Raw genomic sequence first — 20,698 nt, 5'->3', positions numbered from 1 at the left:
GTTAAGTACCTTATAATAAACGCCCTTTTATCATTAGCCAACAGATCAGCGACGCGTTTCTGGGCGTCGGGTCCCTCAGGGAGCAGTAATTCCCCGTTGTTACCCAACATGCATGTCATCGGGAGGAGTTGTTCCCTCAACAGCATGTGGTCACCCTCGTGGACAATGTTGAATATGTTCTGGCCAAGCAGCTCAAGCTGGAAGAAAAACAGCTGATAAATTAGGAAATAATTAGGCCCGGTTTCACCATTTCCTGATAAAGTGCCGAATAGGCTATTCATAACTTTTTGAATGTTTCTCCATACTTCATCTGTCAAGTTAATTGGTGGATAGCCTATTCGTCACTTATCAGGAAGTGGTGAAACAGGCCCTTAGTATTCCTAATCCCTACATACTGATGATCTATTTGTCAGATAAAAATGAGCGTGGCACTCGGGGACTGACGCGATAAAGCTATTGCAGAGCTTTTTTATCAACTTATGCAAATATAACTCGCACACATCTAGTCGCACGCACACAAAGACCGTGCTGAAGTCTGGCAATGCCGCATCGAACGGGTGAAAGTTTTTTTCGTTACGGAATTTCTTGATTCGGTCGCCGCCCTTAAAACCCGCGATAAAAGCTATGCGTGAAAGTTGGTAAAATTTTTTTTGGAGACCTACGGAATTGCAAGACAATATTAAAATACTAATTACTAGTATAATTATATTTCCCCTTACTAATAAACGTTGCATAAGCTTTGAATAGTTATACAGTGTTTTGTTCCTGTCACACGAGTGCTATTTTTGATTTGATTGAAGAAGACAAAACACTGTATAACTATTCAAAGCTTATACAGCGTTTGTTAGTAAGGGGGTATGTGTTTAGACAGGCGATAGCGGTTTAAGTTCACTTGGTAAAATTGGGAACCTTCCCCTTCCATTTTAACGCCGATTCCGCGTCGTTCTTATCCACCTGGCATATGAATGGCGGGCGTGAGAGTGAAGAGACAAGGACGATGTTTTATATATGGAAAAACAACATTTAGCGGGTCAGCTGGTCATTCACTAATTTATAATACGCTTACCTCAGTATACCCCAGATACTCCTGTATGTTGGGAGACACGACGACAATGATGCCTTTATACGTGGTAGTTATTAGGAAGCCCTTTAGCATTCTCAGAAGGGTCTTCGTGAAGCCCGTTGTGAACTGCGTTGAAGGGTCGAAGGAGTCGCCAAATACTGGAAAAAAGGGATAAGTTGAAGCATTCAAAAGATCTAGAGGCCCTTCAAAGATAATCAATATTATTATTATAGCCAGCAAATGCGACGCTGAATTTCGTAAATTTTTTTGAAGAAACCGTGTAATTTTAATAATTAACCTTAGAAGAATATGACGTGTTAAGTTTTAAGTTTTTAGGGTTCCGTACCCAAAGGGTAAAACGGGACCCTATTACTAAGACTGCGTTGTCTGTCCGTCTGTCTGTCTCAAGAACCGCTATAGCTAGACTTCTGAAATTTTCACATTTTGTGCATATCTGTTGCCGCTATAACAACAAATACTGTATACATAATAAAATTAATATAATATAACGGGGGTTTCCATAATATAGCAAACATGATTTTTTTCGCCCCTTTTCGCTCTTAGATATCAATAATGGCAAGAGGTAGGCACTTGAATTTTTCACAATATTATTTTGTTATATTATGTGTACTTTAATAAATAATAATAATATTAAGATAAAATTAAATTAAAGGGAGCCTCCCTTCCCCCCCTCGACACACCTTGACAACAATTATGGACTAAAATATCACTTTACACTTCGGAATTATTTAAACTTAAAGTCAGTAAAATATATTACTTATTTCATTACTTTTTAAAGTTGTTTGGCGGAGTTTTTTTTTTAAATTTCTTAATTTAATTTTATTTCATGCTTTTTAAACTTGTGTTGTGTTAAAATCCTATCAACAGGATCATATTATATCCCAATGAATACCATCTAGGAATGTCCTTTTGGATGAGGCTGTCAATATGAGTCCAAACCACGTCCAAACATGAAACCTCCACTTTGGGTTCATATGGAGCTCGGCTCCTATAGAATCCAGGTGATGCTGCAGCAGCAGCATGCAAAAATTTATTGGTTATCTACGACTTACTATAGTTGTCGCAATTAAGGCTGCAGTCTTGTAAAATTCATTCGCTGTGAATTATTTGCGCATTTTTGTATATTTTTTTCTTGACAAACTAACACTAACTAATATAATTACACTGAATATTATTATTGCGTATAATATAAGTTCATATATGTGGATAATGTTAGGTAAATCAAGCGTTAAAAACAGCTCTTCGTGCCCAATGTCATTTCGGGTTGTGTTTGTGCGCTTAGTTTATGGCAATAAATAATATAATTTAAAAATCTGTTCTGCGCATAATGAGCTCAATATTGTCATCTTCAAAATGCGCAGATTAGTTTTTTCTAATTATCTTTCATTTTCTTAATTAAGAGGCCACAATTTGATCAAAATTATCTGTTTTTATCTCTTAATAAACGGGTTATTTCATAAAAACTATACATCGTTAGTATGTAATAATTAGATTATTTTGATGCCAAGAGATTAATAAAGCAATTAATACAAAAAAAAAATACCTAAATCATCTTACTCCAACAATAATAATACTCACAGTAATAACATACACTTTTCATGCACTTTTTCCACTTTTATTAATTTATTTTATTACAATTATGTTTCACACGGTTTCGATAAAATCATCATCAGGCGTAGTGCAGGTAATTTTAAATTTTTAAAATATTGGTAAACAAAAATAGGGTTGTCAGCATCATGAAAAATTTCTACCATTTAGTACAATTTTCTACCAAAAACAATTTCTTCTACCAAAAAAAAATTACAAATTAATTTTTTAAATGTATAACCTTTGATATTGATAAATTAATGACTAAAATAGGAGTTGTACTTAAATAGCAACATAAATATAAAATAGGTCAAAAAATTAAATTATAAAACAATAATTACATTAAATAGATCAAAAATTCAATTTAAATGTCCTTTAACTATAATTCATAAATAATAATATTATAATAACAATTCATAAAATGTCAATATTTATATAAATCATGTCATAAAATAATAAATTCATATAAATCATGTCAAAGTAATGCCAATGTCAATATTATATAAAATTTCTAATAACTAAGTTAAATGTCAAACTTAAAATAAAATTATGTCCAATATAATGATAAGTATCCTGTAATAATATAGAATTTGAGAGGCATGTCTGATCGTTAAGAAGATTCCCATATTTCTTGTGTCTATTTATTTCTAGCGCTTCTAATGCATCCATCTTCCTGCTTTTTTGTAAAACGTGTAGATATTTAATGCCTTTATCAGGATCGAAGAAATGGTCATTATCATTTAGATGTTCCGCAAATGTAGATCTGTCTGTTTTCTTCTTCCATGCTGTTAAATGTTCTTTAATTCTAGTTTTAAATTTTCTTCCCGTTTGGCCTATATATACTCCTTGATATGTATCGCAGGTAAGTTTGTATATACCACTACTATCCGTGATGTTATATTTGTCTTTGTTGTTACATAATACATTTTTGAGGGAACCTGTGGTGTAAAACGCTACCCTTGTATCCTTGTTTTGCAGAATTCTCTGGAATCTATAGGATAATGGACCAATGTAAGGGATTTTTACCCATGTATTTCCTGCTTTTTCTTTCTCCTCTCTATGATTGTACAGCATTGTTTCAATCATTCTTTTCTTCGCTCTCTTTAACATCTTGTCAATCAATTCTTTTTTATAACCATTATTTTCAGCAATGTTTTTTATGGTATTTAGCTCTATGCTGAAATCTTTTGGGTTCAAAGGTACCTTCAGCAACCGGTGTATAAAAGCATGGAATGCGGCATGCTTGTGCTGATGTGGATGGCATGAGTTTGCGTGTAGGATGTTTTCGCTGTATGTGGGTTTTCTATTATTACTGTGAAACATGAATTTCCACCAAGAAGTTACGGTACATTCAATATCATAAATAATAATACTCTCAAAGACCTACACAAATTTCCCTTGCAATTCTTGTTTATAAGCCCTTTTTTGCAGGTCTTTTGAGATTATTATTATTATTGTTGGAGTAAGGTGATTTAGGTGATTTTTTTGAGTGTTAGTTTGTCCAAAAAAATATATACAAAAATGCGCAAATAATTCGCAGCGAGTGAATTTTGCAAGATTGCAGCCTTAAAATGAGCCCAAACACGAAACCATCGCTCTAAGTTGGTGAGGAGTTGGGTATCCTATTGATTACCAGGTGATGCTGCAGCACCAGGTCAACTTTCCATTAATGTGTAAATATTCATAAATGTCACGAACTAGAATGCACTAAAGCCCACCAAACAACTGCAAGTTACTAATCGGCCCTTTCTATAGCTAAACTATAAGCTAAGAACACTCTCAATTAAGTCAGCTTCCAAACAAAAAAAACAAGATCAAAATCGGTCCACCCGTTTGGATGCTACGATGCCACAGACAAACAGACAGACAGACAAACAGACAGACAGACAGACATACCGACAGACAGACCCGTCAAACTTATAACACCCCTCTTTTTTGTCGGGGGTTAAAAATGCTATCAGAGTTCCGCTCCCGACATTTTGACTGTAATTACGAAACCCTTACGAAACGGTATGTATGGATCTATATTTACTTAATAGCCCTTAGGGATATGGATCCCTATAGGCTATAAAGGGTTAATTTAGTCCCGACAAGGGGTAAACGAATCGATAACAGCTGATTCGAACATCGATATCAGCATGGCGTAAGCATTGTGCAATTATTCACAATGTGTTATACGCCAATCTTTTGATAATATAGTTAACATTGTTAATGATAAATACATACATTTATACATTAATTTATTACAACAGTTTGAAATAAAAAAAATACGTTTTCTAAGAAAAGATTTCAACTTTAAATTTGAGTTTAAAAAATTTCACTGTTTATCAATTATAATATTCACCGGTCTTATTTTGAGCTGTTCCCTGTAACAATTTCACCGTCAAATGTTTGCTTTAATAATTGTTGATCAAATTGTGGTCAATATCTTGAATTAGAACTAACTATCCAGAAGTTCTTAGGTTAGGTAGTTGAGTGCCTTTAGATTTATACCTCGGAATTCATAGCAAGTCAATGAATCTTCATAAAAGCTGTTGGATTGCATTGTTAAAAGCTTAAATAAAAAAATGATAAAAATGATCGGCCAAGTACGAGTCGGAATCGCGCACGAAGGGTTCCGTATCATTATATAGCAAAATTAGGCCAAAATTTGTGTTTTTGTATGGGAGCTCCTCTTAATTTTTTCATTAATATTAAAATTATTATTAAATATTAAAGTAAGTAATTACACATAAAAGTAAGGAACGTGTGAAAATTTCAAGTACCTACCTGTAATTGATATTACTGATATAGAGCAAATAAGGTCAAAAAAATCACGTTTGTTGTATGGGAGCCCCCCTTAAATATAAATGTTATTTTAATTTTAGTACTTGTTGTTATAGAGGCAACAGACATACATAATCTGTGAAAATTTCAACTCTCTAGCTATTACCGTTCTTGAGTTACAGCCTGGAGACATACATACGGACAGACGGACACGGGTTAGACAACGAAGTCTTAGTAATAGGGTCCCGTTTTTACACTTTGGGTACGGAACCCTAAAAAGATAAATCTCGATCCTAATTAGGTACTTACAAAAAGGTTTTTCAATTTTGGTCTTACGGCGCTCAAGTCAGGTCAAGATGGATTATCATGATTGCTAATAATATGATTACGAAACTGTAATAACAGCTTTCACAATTGGCGTTGAAAATGCGAAATCATAGATAAATATGGCCCTTGAATTGTTCCATCATGGCCTACGTGGAGAAGCCGCATGGAGCTGTATTGATGAATTGCTACACACACTACAATGTGTCCAAACATCGGTGGCCGATCCTTTGATGTTATGATGTATGGAATTTTTCATCGACGAAATGGCTCTAATTTTTTTCTCTTTCTCCCGGTTGCAAAATTTCGGACATTGGTGGACATTTTACTTTTTCACTCGGGCTCTTATATTAATTAGCAATACTTCTCATATAAATCTATGAACATAAAAAAGGACTCAATTGATAGCTAAACAAGTAGAGTACAATTATTATGTTTAATTTTCTTCGAATAAAACATATAAAATATGTTTAGTAAATATACACATCTATTAAATTTAGATCTCAATTTAAATATTTTTTTTCATTGGTTTATTTACTTAAAGAAAACAAATTTACATTACAAAATAACATGGATTACAAATATTATGGTTTAATATTATTACAATTATTACAATAAGACATCGGTAGCTACAAAAGTATAAAACTGCAGCGCAGCTACCAATGCCTCTTACAGTTGTAACAAAAACAGTACTTAACTTAAAATAGGTAACTTAAAATATTTAATATAATGTATATAGATAACAAGGCTGTGGTTAATTACGGCTTACAAAATATAACAAATATGACATGTGATTGCCGTATATGTTATGTATGAGTTTAGGGGTTGGGGGATTGTGGATTAAGATGGGGTTGAATATTTTAGATTCATTGGATGGAAACGAGTTTTTCTGTTTCTTCGTAATTTAATTCTTTTAGCCATTTATTTAAACACTTTTTTAGTTTGTATCTTGTTAAGGAAAATATATTTAGTATTTTATTTACTTTATCATAGAGTATAGGGCTGATGTATTTAAAATGTCTTCTGGCTGCATCTGTATTACAAGGCAGTACCTCACAGACTTTATAGAAGCGGAATTTATTTAGGTAAGAGGGGTCGTATATGAGAATTTTGTGTTTCTTTTGTATAGTACGAAGAATATACAACTGTCTCGCTGATAATACTTGGCACATCGTAAAAAGATCTACAGTTGGGAAGAATAGCGGCTTTTTAGCGAGAACCTTCAGAACTGCCCTTTGTCCACGCTCAACTCTAAGCATTGTAGTCTTGTGTACGGCACCCCAAACTAATATACAGTATCCTATATGAGACTGCCCTAACGCTAGATAAATCATGATCAGAGTTTGGAAATCAATGACAGTTCTTAGTTTCCTAAAAACGTATGTTAACTTCCTTAGACGTGCGGCGACAGAGTTGATGTGGGGCTTCCAACGCAGGTTATTATCAATGATTACTCCCAGATATTTGATGGACTCTACACGTTCGAGTGCAGCACAGTTACAGTTTGAGGCTGTCGAACTGTAACAATTATGGGCATAGATATCAATAGGGATTTTTAGTTGACTGGCTTTGGTATATGAAAATGTGATAAATTTAGTTTTTCTTACATTCAATGTTAAGGTGTTTTTAACCAACCAGTGCATGACAAGTTTTAACGCTGTCTCAGCATTGCGACGAGTACTGTTCCAATCTTCTCCGTCCACTATAAGAGCTGTATCATCCGCATAGGAAACAATTTTACAATGAGACAGTGGTAGTTGACACAGCTCATTTACATATATTAGAAAGAGAGTTGGACCCAGCACACTACCCTGAGGGACACCGACGCTGACAGTATATTCTTTGCTTATGTGCATGCTTATTTTAACTAACTGCTTACGGTTGGTTAAGTAGCTTTTAAATAGCTGTAGAGCCAAGCCACGAACACCAATATGTTCTAATTTTATTAACAGTGCAGGAATCGAGATAGTGTCAAACGCCTTAGATAAATCTATAAAAATGCCAATTGTTTTAAGTTTACTATTTAGATTATTATTTATTGTATCTGTTAATTCAAGGACAGCATCTTCGGTGGATATTCCATGTCTAAAGCCAAATTGATTATTAGATAGAATTTCGAATTTAGTAAGATATTTACTAAGTCTATTATTAATAACCTTTTCGAAAATTTTGGAAAAAGTTGATATAGGTCTATAGTTTTCAACACTACCTCGATCACCTGACTTGAAAATAGGATGGACATCAGCAGTTTTAAAAACATCAGGAAAGACTCCTTGCGAAAAGCATAAATTGAAAATATGAACAAGAAGTGGAACAATGGTGGATCTAGTTGCTTTAACTAATGAGGAAATAATAGCATCAAATCCAGAAGAATTGCATATTATATGTTTTTATTAAAATATGAGAGTTGAAAACTGAACTCTCTTTTTTCATACAAAAATTGTTACTCCACGTAGTATGAGCTAGCATTTTAAAAACCGTCATAACTCATAACATTGGGGAAATTAGTCATATTAAGGCATAACTCATTGAAACAAGTTACATTCTCAATAAGAAGTGTCTCTCTCTGTTATACATTTATCAAAACAAATAAAAATGAATACTTTGGACTGCAATGTGATTCTGAAATGGGCTAAAATGCGGGATTTTTTAAACTTTGGAATGAAATATCTTAAAAGTCTGAGCCGATAGAAAGAAAACTTCTTAGAAACATAATATGTACCTATATCTGCACACAAAACTCTTATAGAAACTGCTATTAGTTTGCAGGAAACATTTTTTTTTTTCGATTTTGTTGACCTGTGTTATTATTACTCTGCCGTCTGTTAACTGATTTTCAATATTCTCTTGTTGTTGTACAGGGTACCCGCGCGAATTTGGTACTATGGTTATGCTAATGGAATTCGTGAGAAGATTCGAAGGAACTCCTTGGATTTTGTTGCAACACACATAGTTTTATAACGTTACTGGAATTATGCCCGAAACTCCGTCGCGTCAAAATTCGTTCATCGCGCGGGACAGACAGACAGAGACACACTTTCGTATTTATAATATTAAGAGCCCATATGACCCTAACTTGACTACATACTTTAACCTAGATCTCAAAATCTGTAAGGTCTAGAAAACTGATTTTTTGACACAAGTAACTTCAGTTCATAAAGATTAAATGCTCAAGACGAAAACACGATTACCTACTCAAAAAATGCTCGATAGTTTCTTTTTTACAAAAAACCTTGTTTTAGACACATTTTTGCTTGGATCTTCGAAGTTTGCTGTCGTTTCTTTAATATTTTTTAATATCTAAAAAGGTATTGATAAAACCTAAATTTGCTCAAAACACTTTTTTCATAATCATTATAGTTCGTCTTTTATTCAAGTAAAACTAACTCGGCGATGATTCCGCGCCGTCCTTTTTCAACTGGCATATGAAAGACGGGCGTGAGTGTGAAGAGAGAAGGACGATGTTTGATTTTTAGAGTCAGGTTAGCTCTTAATACAGAAATACATTGGTATTTGGTACACACATACAGCGACGCAGAAGTGGCCGGCCACTGCAGCTGCAGGTGCCGCTATAAAGTGGCAAATGGAAATCATCGTTGTCAGATTTTTTTTGTGTCAAGTCGGGACTTTTTTTAGTGAAAATAGCAGGATTCTTCCGTCAAAAGTGGGACATAATATTATAAAACGTATAAAATCAAAAGTTTCGAATTTTTATTTCACTTTATTTGACTTAAAATTAGATACGTTTACGTGACAATAGGCAAAAGTAGCCATAAAAAATCTACCCCCCTCTCTCTCTCACACCCTTATCTTCAATACGCACCTTTATCAGCACGCTGCACGTACTATCTTCGAGTTATCCCCGAAAAGCGGAACTGAGCCTGTCCCGCGCGGGACACGTCTTAATTTTGTCTTAAAAATCGAGACGTCTAGCAACGCTGATGGAAATACACAATCTGTGAAAATTTCAGCAATCTAGCTGAAGCGGTTTTAGTAATACAGCCTGGAGACAGACAAACAGCGAAGTAATTAGGGTCCCGTTATTACCTCCGACGGAAGAGGGGAAAACTATCCATCTTTGTAATTATACTATGTTGACGTGGATGAAGTCGCGAACAACAACTAGAAATCCTACTAATATTATAAATGCGAAAGTGTGTCTATTTGTCTATTTGTTTGTTACCTCTTTACGTCCAAACCCCTAAACCAATTTTCCCGAAATTTGGTATGGGTATACAATGAGCCCCGTGAGTGGATATAGAATACTTTTTATCCCGGTAATATGAGCGGTACCCGCGCGATAAACTATTTTCAGCGCTACGGATATGCGGTCGTCAATCGTCATATCATTGTTAATTTTACTTCAATATCTGGGGGCACGGGAGTGCCCCCGCCAAGATGCACTACCTAGTCGCGCAAGGGCACTACCTACCTTATCTCGAAACGTTTCGTATTTTTGAACCCTCGTAACTTTGGTTTGGTTCATGCCAGATAGTTGAAATTTTAAGATATATGAGTATAATAATAATTAAATGCAAAAAGTTATATTGTTACTATTATACTTTAGATTTTATAGGTGTCCAAAAATCCACAATTTTGGCACTGACTCACCGATCATCAAAACTGTTAGGGTACTTCCTGAAGTCTGAGAAAGCTGAAATTTGGTATGTAATAATAATAGCTCTTTCACCGGTTTCGGTGACGGTGGCCGGTTTCATTGAAACCAGGCCAGTTACGCTGGAGTAATTTTATAGTGCCCAAGTGTGTGCGCAGTAGACAAGAGCACTCTCTATTCCTTTACTCTTATAACCCAGTGGGACGGAAGACCGACAGGACCGGCGAGAGATCAGGCGCAGGACCGACTTTTTACATGCCCATCCGACGCATGGATCATCTTACTTGTCAGACAATCAGGTGATCAGCCTGCATTGTCCTAACCTAACTTGGAAATAACATGTTTCCAACGCGGGAATCGGACCCACGACCTCCGAGTCAAGAGCCGCGCTCTATACCACTAGACCACGGAGGCGCATTTTGGTATGTAACATACTATTAGTACAGAAACAACAAAAAAAATTATCAAACCCAACCTAACCTATCCCATCTCCTTAATTGAGCAAAATTAGGCAAAGTATTGTGTTTTTTGTATGGGAGCCCCCCTAATTTTTTTATTTTATTTTAATATTATTATTAAATATTAAAGTACACATATTATAACACTGGACTTTGAGAAAAATTCAAGGACCTACCTGTTGCCATTTTTGATATAGAGGGAAAAAGGCAAAAAAATCACGTTAGTTGTATAGGAGCTAGGAGGAGAGATTAAATATTATTTTTATTTTGTTTTTAGTACTTGTTGTTATAGCGGCAACAGATATACTATCTATGAAAATGAACTAAAAGAAAAATAAACATAAACCATTAAACCAACTTCCAAAAAGAAATGAAATCCCACCAAAAACATTCTCATGTAAAAAGTTTCTTACCCTACATACTATATCCAGTTGTCCTTTCCCGGAACTCAGAGTAAATAATTATCTCCATACCGAATTTCAAAAAAAATAGATTCAGCCGTTTGAGCGTGAGGAGATAACAGAGAGACACACTTTCGCATTTATAATAATGTTTGTATAGGTAATATTCTTGGGCATAGGTAACTGAATTATTATTCAGGTAAATTATTGTAAAGGTCATTAAACTTAAGTACATATTCGACTCAGATTACATAACAATGCGAATCACAATAATATGATACTCTCATATTGTCAGTAACTTTGTACCTGGAGGTTAGGGTTGTCATCAAAATAAAAATGAAAAAAAAAAATTGAAATTGTTTTATTTCTGAATAAATTGAAAATAATGTTTTCAGAAAGTCTACATATTGCCTACAAAAAAAATCAAAGGCAGATCAATATAAAAGGCTATTATCTATACTAATATTATAAATGCGAAAGTATCTCTGTCTGTCTGTCTGTCTGTCTGTCTCGCTTTCACGCCAAAACTACTGAACCGATTGTAATGAAATTTTGTACACAGATAGTCTAAAGCCTGAGAAAGGACATAGGCTACTTTTTAACTGGAAAAAGGGGTTGTAAGGGGTTGAAAATGCGTAAATTTGGTCAAATTAAGTTAGTCCCAAAAATGCAAAACAGATGGCGCCAAGAGTCCCCTAGATCGCGCTATTGCTTGCTCATGCGTATTTCTATAAGAGGTGGTACCATGTTGAGTTAAATTTTTCGATTCTTTCGATTGTTATACACGTTACTAATTAATAACTCACCTACCAACTTAGATATCATTTATCAAATTCAAAAACAACAGCGCCAAAACTACTGAACCCATTGTAATGAAATTTTGTACACAGATAGTCTAAAGCCTAAGAAAGGACATAGGCTACTTCTTACTGGAAAAAGGGGTTGTAAGGCGGTGTTTATGCGTAAATTTGTTCAAATTAATTTAGTTCCAAAAACTGGAACAGATGGCGCCAAGGGTCGCCTAGATCGCGCTATCGCTTGCTCATATGTATTTCTATAAAAGGTGGTACCATGCTGAGTTAATGTTTAGATTCTTTTGATTGTTATACATGTTTTTAAATAACTCACTTACCAACATAGATATCAGAAACAACAGTCTACCAATAATAAAATATACTTACTAAATAGTTTATGGGTATTGGGCAAAGCTAAAGTTGTGTAATGCATTATGCAGCTAAGTTGTGTAAGTAGTAACGCTAAATAAGCTTGGTATAAAAAAGTTTAATTTAAAAAAAATCATATTATGTGCACACTAAACGGCTGTTTTGGGTATTTTGATTTAAGGGGTACCAGGGTTTTGAAAAAGCTTTTGACACCAATTTTATTGACACCGCGCGCTATAAACTGAAGTCCACGCGGACGAAGTCGCGGGCAACAGCTAGTATAATATAATATACTATTACTGCAATGTTTTCACGCTAGGGGCAGCACCAGCATAGACTTGTTTTGAAAAAAAAAACATTTTTTTTGTGCTATATGGAGCGTCCATATTTAGGCATTTGTGTAATCTAACACACAGAAAATTTACGTAATGAGTTATCAATGCAATTATTTTCTTTAGATGATTTAGAACAAGACTGCATTTGACGACCTCTGTGGCTCAGTGGTGAGCGCGTTGGTAGCTCAAGCCGGGGGTCGCGGGTTCGAATCCCGCCGACGGAACAAAAAGTTTTTCAAAGTTCCTGGGTCATGGATGTGTATTAAATATGTGTATCATATAATAAAAAATCTTAAATATATGTATAGTATAAAAAGTATTTAATATATATCCGTTGTCTGGTACCTGTAACACAAGTCCTTCAGGTACTTACCACGGGGCCAGACTGACGTGGTGTGAAGCGTCGATAGATATTATTATTATTATTATTATTCAAATATTTTAACATCAAAAAATTGTGGGTTGGGCTTGGGGCACTAATGCTTAACAATCGACCATAATAATTTAATATTTTAGTACATAGTTGGTATCTATACTAATATTATAAAGCGGAAGAGTTTGTTAGTTTGTTTGTTTGTTTGTTTGAACGCGCTAATCTCAGGAACTATTGGTCCGATTTGAAAAAATCTTTCAGTGCTAGATAGTGCATATATCAAGGAAGGCTAAAAGCTATATTTTATTACGCTAGGACTAATAGGAGCGAAGAAATAGAGGAAAGTGTGGAAAAAACGGGAGAAATTATTTGAAATGGCTTATTTGAACGTGCTAATCTCAGGAACTACTGGTCCAATTTAAAAAACTCTTTCAGTGATAGATAAACCATTTATCTAGAAAGGCTTAAGGCTATATTTTATCACGCTAAGACTAATGAGAGCGAAGAAATAGTGGAAAATGTGGAAAAAATGGGGGAAATTATTTGAAAGGGCTTATTTGAACGCGCTAATCTTAGGAACTACTGGTCCGATTTGCAAAATTCTTTCAGTATTAGATATTCCATTTTTTTGAAAGGCTATAGGCTATATTTTATCACACTAAGACTAATAGCAGCGAAGAAATAGAAAAAAATGTGGAAAAAACGGGGGAAATTATTTGAAAGGGCTTATCTCACGAACTACTGGAGCAATTTTTCTGTTATTTGGCACAGATATGAGATAAGTAGACCATGTGAAGGATAGGCTATTTTTTGTGGACTTATTTGTCTGTGAAATATCAAATTTACGCGGGCGAAGCTGCGCGGAACGTTATATTTCGCGTGGTGACGACATCACGAGTAAACAGCTGGACCCATTTTGATGAAATTTGGTATAAAGATACTTTGAGTCTCAAAAAAGAACATAGGATACATTTTGTCCCGGAAAAATGTACGGTTACTGCACAATATACTTTCATGATTTGCGCGTAAACTATTCAATCTATTTTGATGGAATTTGGTATGGAGATACTTTGAGTCTCGGGAAAGGACAAGGAATACTAATTTTGTCCCGGAAAATGTACGGTTCCCGTACAATAAACTTTTATGATTATCGCCTAAACTATTCAATGTATTTTAATGAAATTCGGCAATATGGCATTACTTTCAGTCTCGGGAAAGGACAAGGGAAACTTTTTATCCTGCAAAATATACGGTTCCCGCACAATAAACTTTTATGATTCTCGCCTAAACTATTTAATCTATTTTGATGAAATTTGGCATGGAGATTGGATATACTAATTTGAATCTGGGACAAGGAATGTTTTTTGTCCCGGAAAAATGTGTGGTTCCTACACAATATACTTTTCTGATTTGCGCGTAAACGACTAAATCGATGTACGGGAATAACAGCTATAAACTAAAGTCCACGCGGACGAAGTCGCGGGCAACAGCTAGTCATAAGTAGTACTATTGTTTAAAAAGAGCTGTCGAAGACGAATGGCAGTGTGCGGAAAAACCAGTAATGGTTTATGTTACACTGTATTAGATTAAGTTTATGATTGTATTTTCTTTATAGTTTATTTTATTAATTAAAAAAAAGACAGTAAACAAAAGTTTTGTTCTACGTTTGACAATCTTTCTGTAAATATTTTGATTTCTGTTATGACGTGTGCAACATATCGGATTTTGTTTGGATTATTTACTGTATGTGCTAGTAGCGCCCTCTGCCCCGACCTTTGCGTAATATTCCCTATTATGAATACAGTTGCACTATAACGACTAACGTCTCAATATTATTACGAGGGCTGACAAAACTACGAGTTGTCAGCCCTCGTAATTACATTAAGAGACTGAGTCACACAATAACTTGCATGTTGCGTAGTTAGGTTAAATAGTACCTGGCTTTTAGCATCTAGGTTCTACACTCGAGTTTAGTCTAGAGTACTGCGCATAATACCTAGGTAAGTCCTAAGTGGTCTATGTTGAATAGGACCAATTAAAACTTTAGTTTAATCTCTTGGATAAATGCCGGCGATTACGACGATTCGTCTATGCCTATGTAACTTTAAACCATAAAGTTAATATACCTAGCGGAATAGAGCAACAATCTCGAGCTGTCAAACGAAACCAAAATTGGTTTTCATCTGTGTGAAAAATATGTGTACGTATACAGTTTACACATGCATGAATGAATATGAATTCTATGAGATTTAAATTGTCAACGTGCGGCAAGTGCCGACTGGACGTCAAAAAAAGAGTGCTGCTGTCATGTATCACACGTCTCTTTTTACCACGCAGTGTTACTGATAGTGACATCTCTCTTGCTCAGGCCTTTGTTTCTCTATTCCGCTAGGTATATTAACTTTATGCTTTAAACAGGGTGTAACAAAACCAAGCGGTGCCGCAGTCTCATTCCTTTTGTCGTGCACCCGTAGCACGGCTACAGTTAATGTAGCCGTGCTACGGATGTATAAATATGAAAGTATAGACCAACAGTTTAATTTTAAATCTAAAATCAGCGAAGTGACATTCGCTAAAGACAACATTTATAATAATTATTATATTATTTTATATTTCACGACGGTTTCCGCTCTTGTTAAAGCAATATAACTATTATCGGAGTCCTTTAAGTTCATTTTTATACTTGAAAATAAGCCTCGAATTGTTTCATTTTCTAAAATTAGATGCTGCATTATATTTTCGAGAATTCGAGCTGAGCAAAAACACGATATCTTAAAATTTTCTCGATAGAAAAAAATCACAAAGATGCATCTAATCTTCACGAATTTTTCATTTATTGCCATAACCGTGCATTAAACTAAGTTAATATTTTAACACATTGTATAAAATTCTATCATTGAGAGATCGACCTAGCGGATTATTAAAATGTTGTATATTTATCGAGTTATTGAGAAAAACTTATTTGGCGATGAATCCGCGTCGTTGTGGTGTGTTTCACCTGGCATATTATGAAAGACGGGCGTGAGTGTGAAGAGAGAAGGACGATGTTTGATTTTTGGGGTTAGTCGCCTCCTTAAGTGAGTTTTTAACCAACTTCCAATGTTCAAAGAAATTAAAGGGTTCCGTAGCCAAATGGCAAAAAACGGAACCCTTATAGATTCGTCATGTCTGTCTGTCTGTCTATCTGTCTGTCTGTCTATCTGTCTGTCTGTCTGTCTATCTGTTTGTCTGTCTGTTTGTCATGGGCGAGTCCAACTCGCACTTGGCCGGTTTTTTTTCGAAGTCAGTGATAAAAGCTTGATAAAACAAAATAAAATTAAAACGATTGTTATTACTACCTACATTGTTTAGTCGAAAGAGAATAATCAATTACAATGTAAAATCTGCTCTAATTCCGCTTACATTCCTATTCAATTATATAATAGAGGAATGCGGCGAAACTAGAAAATTGTTCGCAATTACATATAACCTTATGCGCAGCTTACCAAGTATAGTAAATAACACAAAATAGATGCTTCAAATACTTCTATAAAACGCCTTTAAGTTCATTTCACAACGAAATTTCGTTTATTTCACTACCTTAAGTTTTTTCTCTATCACGGGGCTTCCCAAACTTATTTGTACTGTGACGCCCTTGGGATTTCGCCATTTCTTTATGACGCCCGTCTTTAAGCGACGCGAGCCCCCAAAAATACTATCAAATTTTAGAACCAGCCTACATAGGTTATCATATAAACACTATTTGGATATTTATATTTTTATTAGGAAATAATGACCAAATCAAAACATAAGCATAAAAATTAAAAGAGTATATATTTATGAAAGATATTAAAGCCAGCAAGGCTGGCTAATTTGAAGGCTGCGCTTGCTTTTCTGAGCATAGCTTCTGAAACCGGGGATTTAGACTGGCCGGGAATCCCGGGAATAACGGGATGTAATAATATGATGCACATAATGAGCGGGGCTCTCACTCGATTTGGTTGTGTATGCGACGCCCCAGGCCATTTAGCCGAAAGTCGAAACTTTTTCGTTTTAGCTTCGTTATAGAATCGCCGATGAAAATGTATGTACGATGTACGATGTACGATGATATAAATGTACGATGAAAATGCTTCCCAAACTGTGCGTCGCGACGCCCCGGGCGTCGCGACGCACAGTTTGGGAAGCCCTGCATTCTATCAGATGACACCGAAACTCTTTTTTAACGCGTAAACCGTACATTTTTCCGCAACGAAAACAGCTATTCCTTTCTTGTCTCTTCAAGTACCTATCTTTGTAAATAACCGCTATCCGCCTATAAAGACATTTCATATTTCACCAGATGGAGCTATGTATGCCTTAAAAGGGCGACATGCAAAATTATTGATGATCTTATAATTCATTATTATACATGATTGTAAGCTAAGAACTGTTTCATTTTCGAGGGTAAATACTAAGTGAAAACACGATAGAATTCGTCGATAGAAAAAAATCACAAAGATGCATCTAAATTTCAGGATTTAATTTCTTTGCAAAATGGTGCATTCAATTGAGTCAATATTTTATTAATGAATATAAAATTCATTTAGAAAGAGACTGGACTAGCGGATTTTTTAAATGTTGTATATTTATCGAGTTATTAAACACCTAACTTGTCGTTCTTTTTCACCTGGCATATAAAAGATGGGCGTAAGTGTAAATAGAATATAATATAAGAATGATGTTTTATATTTTGCTTTATTCGGCCTCTTATGTGTCAATTGCCGTGTCAGACAGGCAGCCTATGACAGCTATAACATCGTGACAGATAATATTTGACACGAAATACCCTAGTTATTACATAACTCCACTTGGTGGCAAATTAATTAACGAAAACCCTTATTTCATTAAAAGTCCATCCAGATTCCAGAATTGACAAAAGTATTTTACCTCAGTAATTTAAGCGTGAAGAGTGAAGACGTAACATCTAGACAGATATCACTAATTATTATCTTTGTTCTGACACTTTCGTATCAATTCTATACAAGGTGTAACAAAACATACCTAAGTGAAAATACTTTCCCCCTTACTAATAAACGCTGTATAAGCTTTGAATAGATAAACAGTGTTTTGTCTTCTTCAATCCAATTAAAAATGTCACTTGTGTGACAGGAACAAAACACTTTAAGTATAACTATTCAAAGCTTATACAACGTTTATTAGTAAGTGGGAATAAGTATAATTTTATGTGCCCCAGCGTCATGATTTTTTACATACAAAGGTGAAAAAAGTTACTCTTTTAGCAAACTTTATAATCTATATACAGTATAGGTATATAGAGTTTGCTGTAAAAGCAGCAAGCAGCAGCATACTTTAGGGCTCTAAACACTTACTTTACACTCTAAAGTATTATCACTTAGTTTTTTTACACTTTGTTTAAGTTGCGGTCTGAATCAACCCAGAGAATAAGGGCTTACCGTATTGGTGCGAGCGTAAGTAGTGTGCGGTAAGGCGGAGGACGCTGGTCTTGTCGATCTTCCGGCCTGGCCTGACCACGGGCGGCACCATGGAGGCCAACTTGGAGATGGACTGGTTGAGCTTGTCCCGCCGCTGCTTCTCCGCTCGGTTGCGGATCTCGCGTGGGTTGTCGCTGTAACAATGGTTAAGTTGAAAACAAGTGACTATTTTGTATCAAACATTTTCAGAACGTCCTACGGGTTGCCTACCATCGGTTCGGGGATTAGCCCGGCATGACTAACATTGTATGGCATTACCTAACCAAATAACGTACGTCAGCTATTATTATATCTGCTACAAGATGTTGAAGATTTTGACTCAATTCTGTCAAGCTTTTCAGTCCGCCCGTGTCAACATCCTCAAGATTACCCTCACTCGACTCAAACTCTATCCTCAAAAATTATGTCATTTGTTCAACAAAACGTCGTTTGACAGTTCATACTACAACTCGCAGGTAAATCCATTAGGTTGGGTTGCACCAACTAACTTTAACTATAACTGTAACTTTAACTACAATGCAAAATGTCAAATCTTTGGTTAAAGTTAAAAATGGACGCCATCAAGACGCCATATTTAACCATAACCATAGAGCTCGACAAGGCTTTCAGTGCACGTGGCGGAAAAAAGGAACAAACGCTGTCATCATACAAAAACGCCATTTTTGACAGTTCTCCTTTACCAGCAGCGCCCCCGCCCACGTTCATTTACTTGTTGGACCAGCTGTCTGACCATAACTTAAACTTTAACCACGCCTCTGGTGCAACCCAACCTTAAGACGAGGATATTTTATTGAACTAATGACATAATTTTTGGGGATTGAGGTTGAGTTGAATGGTTCCTCCATCTCGAGGAAACGACTAGAACACGGGTGAAAAGTTAAGTAATCAAAATATTATGTCTCTAGTCTCTAAGTGCGGCCGTTAGTCAGAGAGGCCTTATGTGTCACACTTAGGGCCTCTATGACTAACGGACCAACGTCCATGATGGACAAAATAAACAAGTGACCACGAACTCAGAGAGGCACTTCTCATCGCATTACATACTTGCATTTTTAACTTAAAAGCAGTAATAATTCTGTTCCATAGAAACCTATTCAAATAAGCTTACATCGATCCCTAGAATAATATTCTAGAAATTTCCAATATCTGTTCGAGTATTTTATACAATACCGCGTTGTTGATATTGTTTTCAATTCTTCGAATGCGATATTACAGATGTTGTTGTAAAGTATTGGCATCGATCTCACGGAACGCAAATATTTCTTCATATTACGAGGAATTTCATAAAATACATAGCTGGGCCGGCATAGGTTGTTCTGCCACATACGTGTCGTGCTCGAGATCCTCAAAGGACGATCTTCAGACCGAGCGATGAGTTGTCACGAACAAAGGCTTCGAGTACACGACAAACGACAAAGACAAACAAAGTAAACGACAAACAATCCCGCTTATTTTCACATGCTTGCGCCGATTTCAGCCGGAATCATAATTTTTTGTTTACAAAGCTGGAATCATAATTTTTTGTTTACAAAGCTGGAATCATAATTTTTTGTTTACCATAATAATTCAGACATTCAATATTTCTGTTTTCGATAACGATTGAATTTTCAAAAGGACCTGAATTTCATTCGAATATACATTTAAAACAAATATTTGCCCACCCCGGGTGTAGTTGAGTTGAAAATTTTCAATATAATTTTGATACATTAACGAGTACGGGTGAGGCAAAGAGTAATAAGCAGAGAGGACGCGAACGTCTGCGATTCTATTCTTGTATTCTGTATTATACCTACTACTTATTACATTTTAATTTAACTAAAACAGAAACTATTTGCATCCCTCTCTTTAAAGGCATGGTTACTTTTTTTTGCAATTTTTTGAGTTGAGAAAAACAATCCCCGATTCTCAACCCTTATAAATTGAACCGATCAGGTCACTGGAAGTTGCTTACTTTCAAGAAATAGGTAAATCTAAATCTATCCAGCACCGAGCGAGCTGATAAGGATGAAATAAAGCAAAAGCTAAAGAACACCCGTGATCGTGTTAGTTTTCAATGATCAAACAAAAAAAAGCAGATCAAAATATGTCAACCTGTTTGGACGCTACGATGCCACGGAC

At 35.4% G+C, this 20,698-nt stretch overlaps 1 protein-coding gene across 2 annotated transcripts in view; it reads right to left on the bottom strand.

Annotated features, from left to right (window-relative positions):
• The window catches only part of LOC121738491 (aryl hydrocarbon receptor nuclear translocator-like protein 1), a 158,082-nt gene that overhangs the window by 48,995 nt on the left and 88,389 nt on the right, over window positions 1-20,698 (bottom strand). For both annotated transcript variants that reach the window (XM_042130572.1, XM_042130571.1), the window contains exons 2-4: window positions 18,542-18,714; window positions 1,067-1,221; window positions 10-197 (exon numbers count right to left, since the gene is read on the bottom strand). In XM_042130572.1, coding sequence (XP_041986506.1) covers window positions 10-197; window positions 1,067-1,221; window positions 18,542-18,714 — 516 coding nt within the window. The remainder of the gene's footprint in view (window positions 1-9; window positions 198-1,066; window positions 1,222-18,541; window positions 18,715-20,698) is intronic.

Source organism: Aricia agestis, chromosome Z (genome assembly GCF_905147365.1).
Source record: "Aricia agestis chromosome Z, ilAriAges1.1, whole genome shotgun sequence".
NCBI lineage: Eukaryota > Metazoa > Arthropoda > Insecta > Lepidoptera > Lycaenidae > Aricia > Aricia agestis.
The sequence above is the reverse complement of the archived record's forward strand: the minus strand, read 5'-3'. Positions and strand labels throughout refer to the sequence as shown.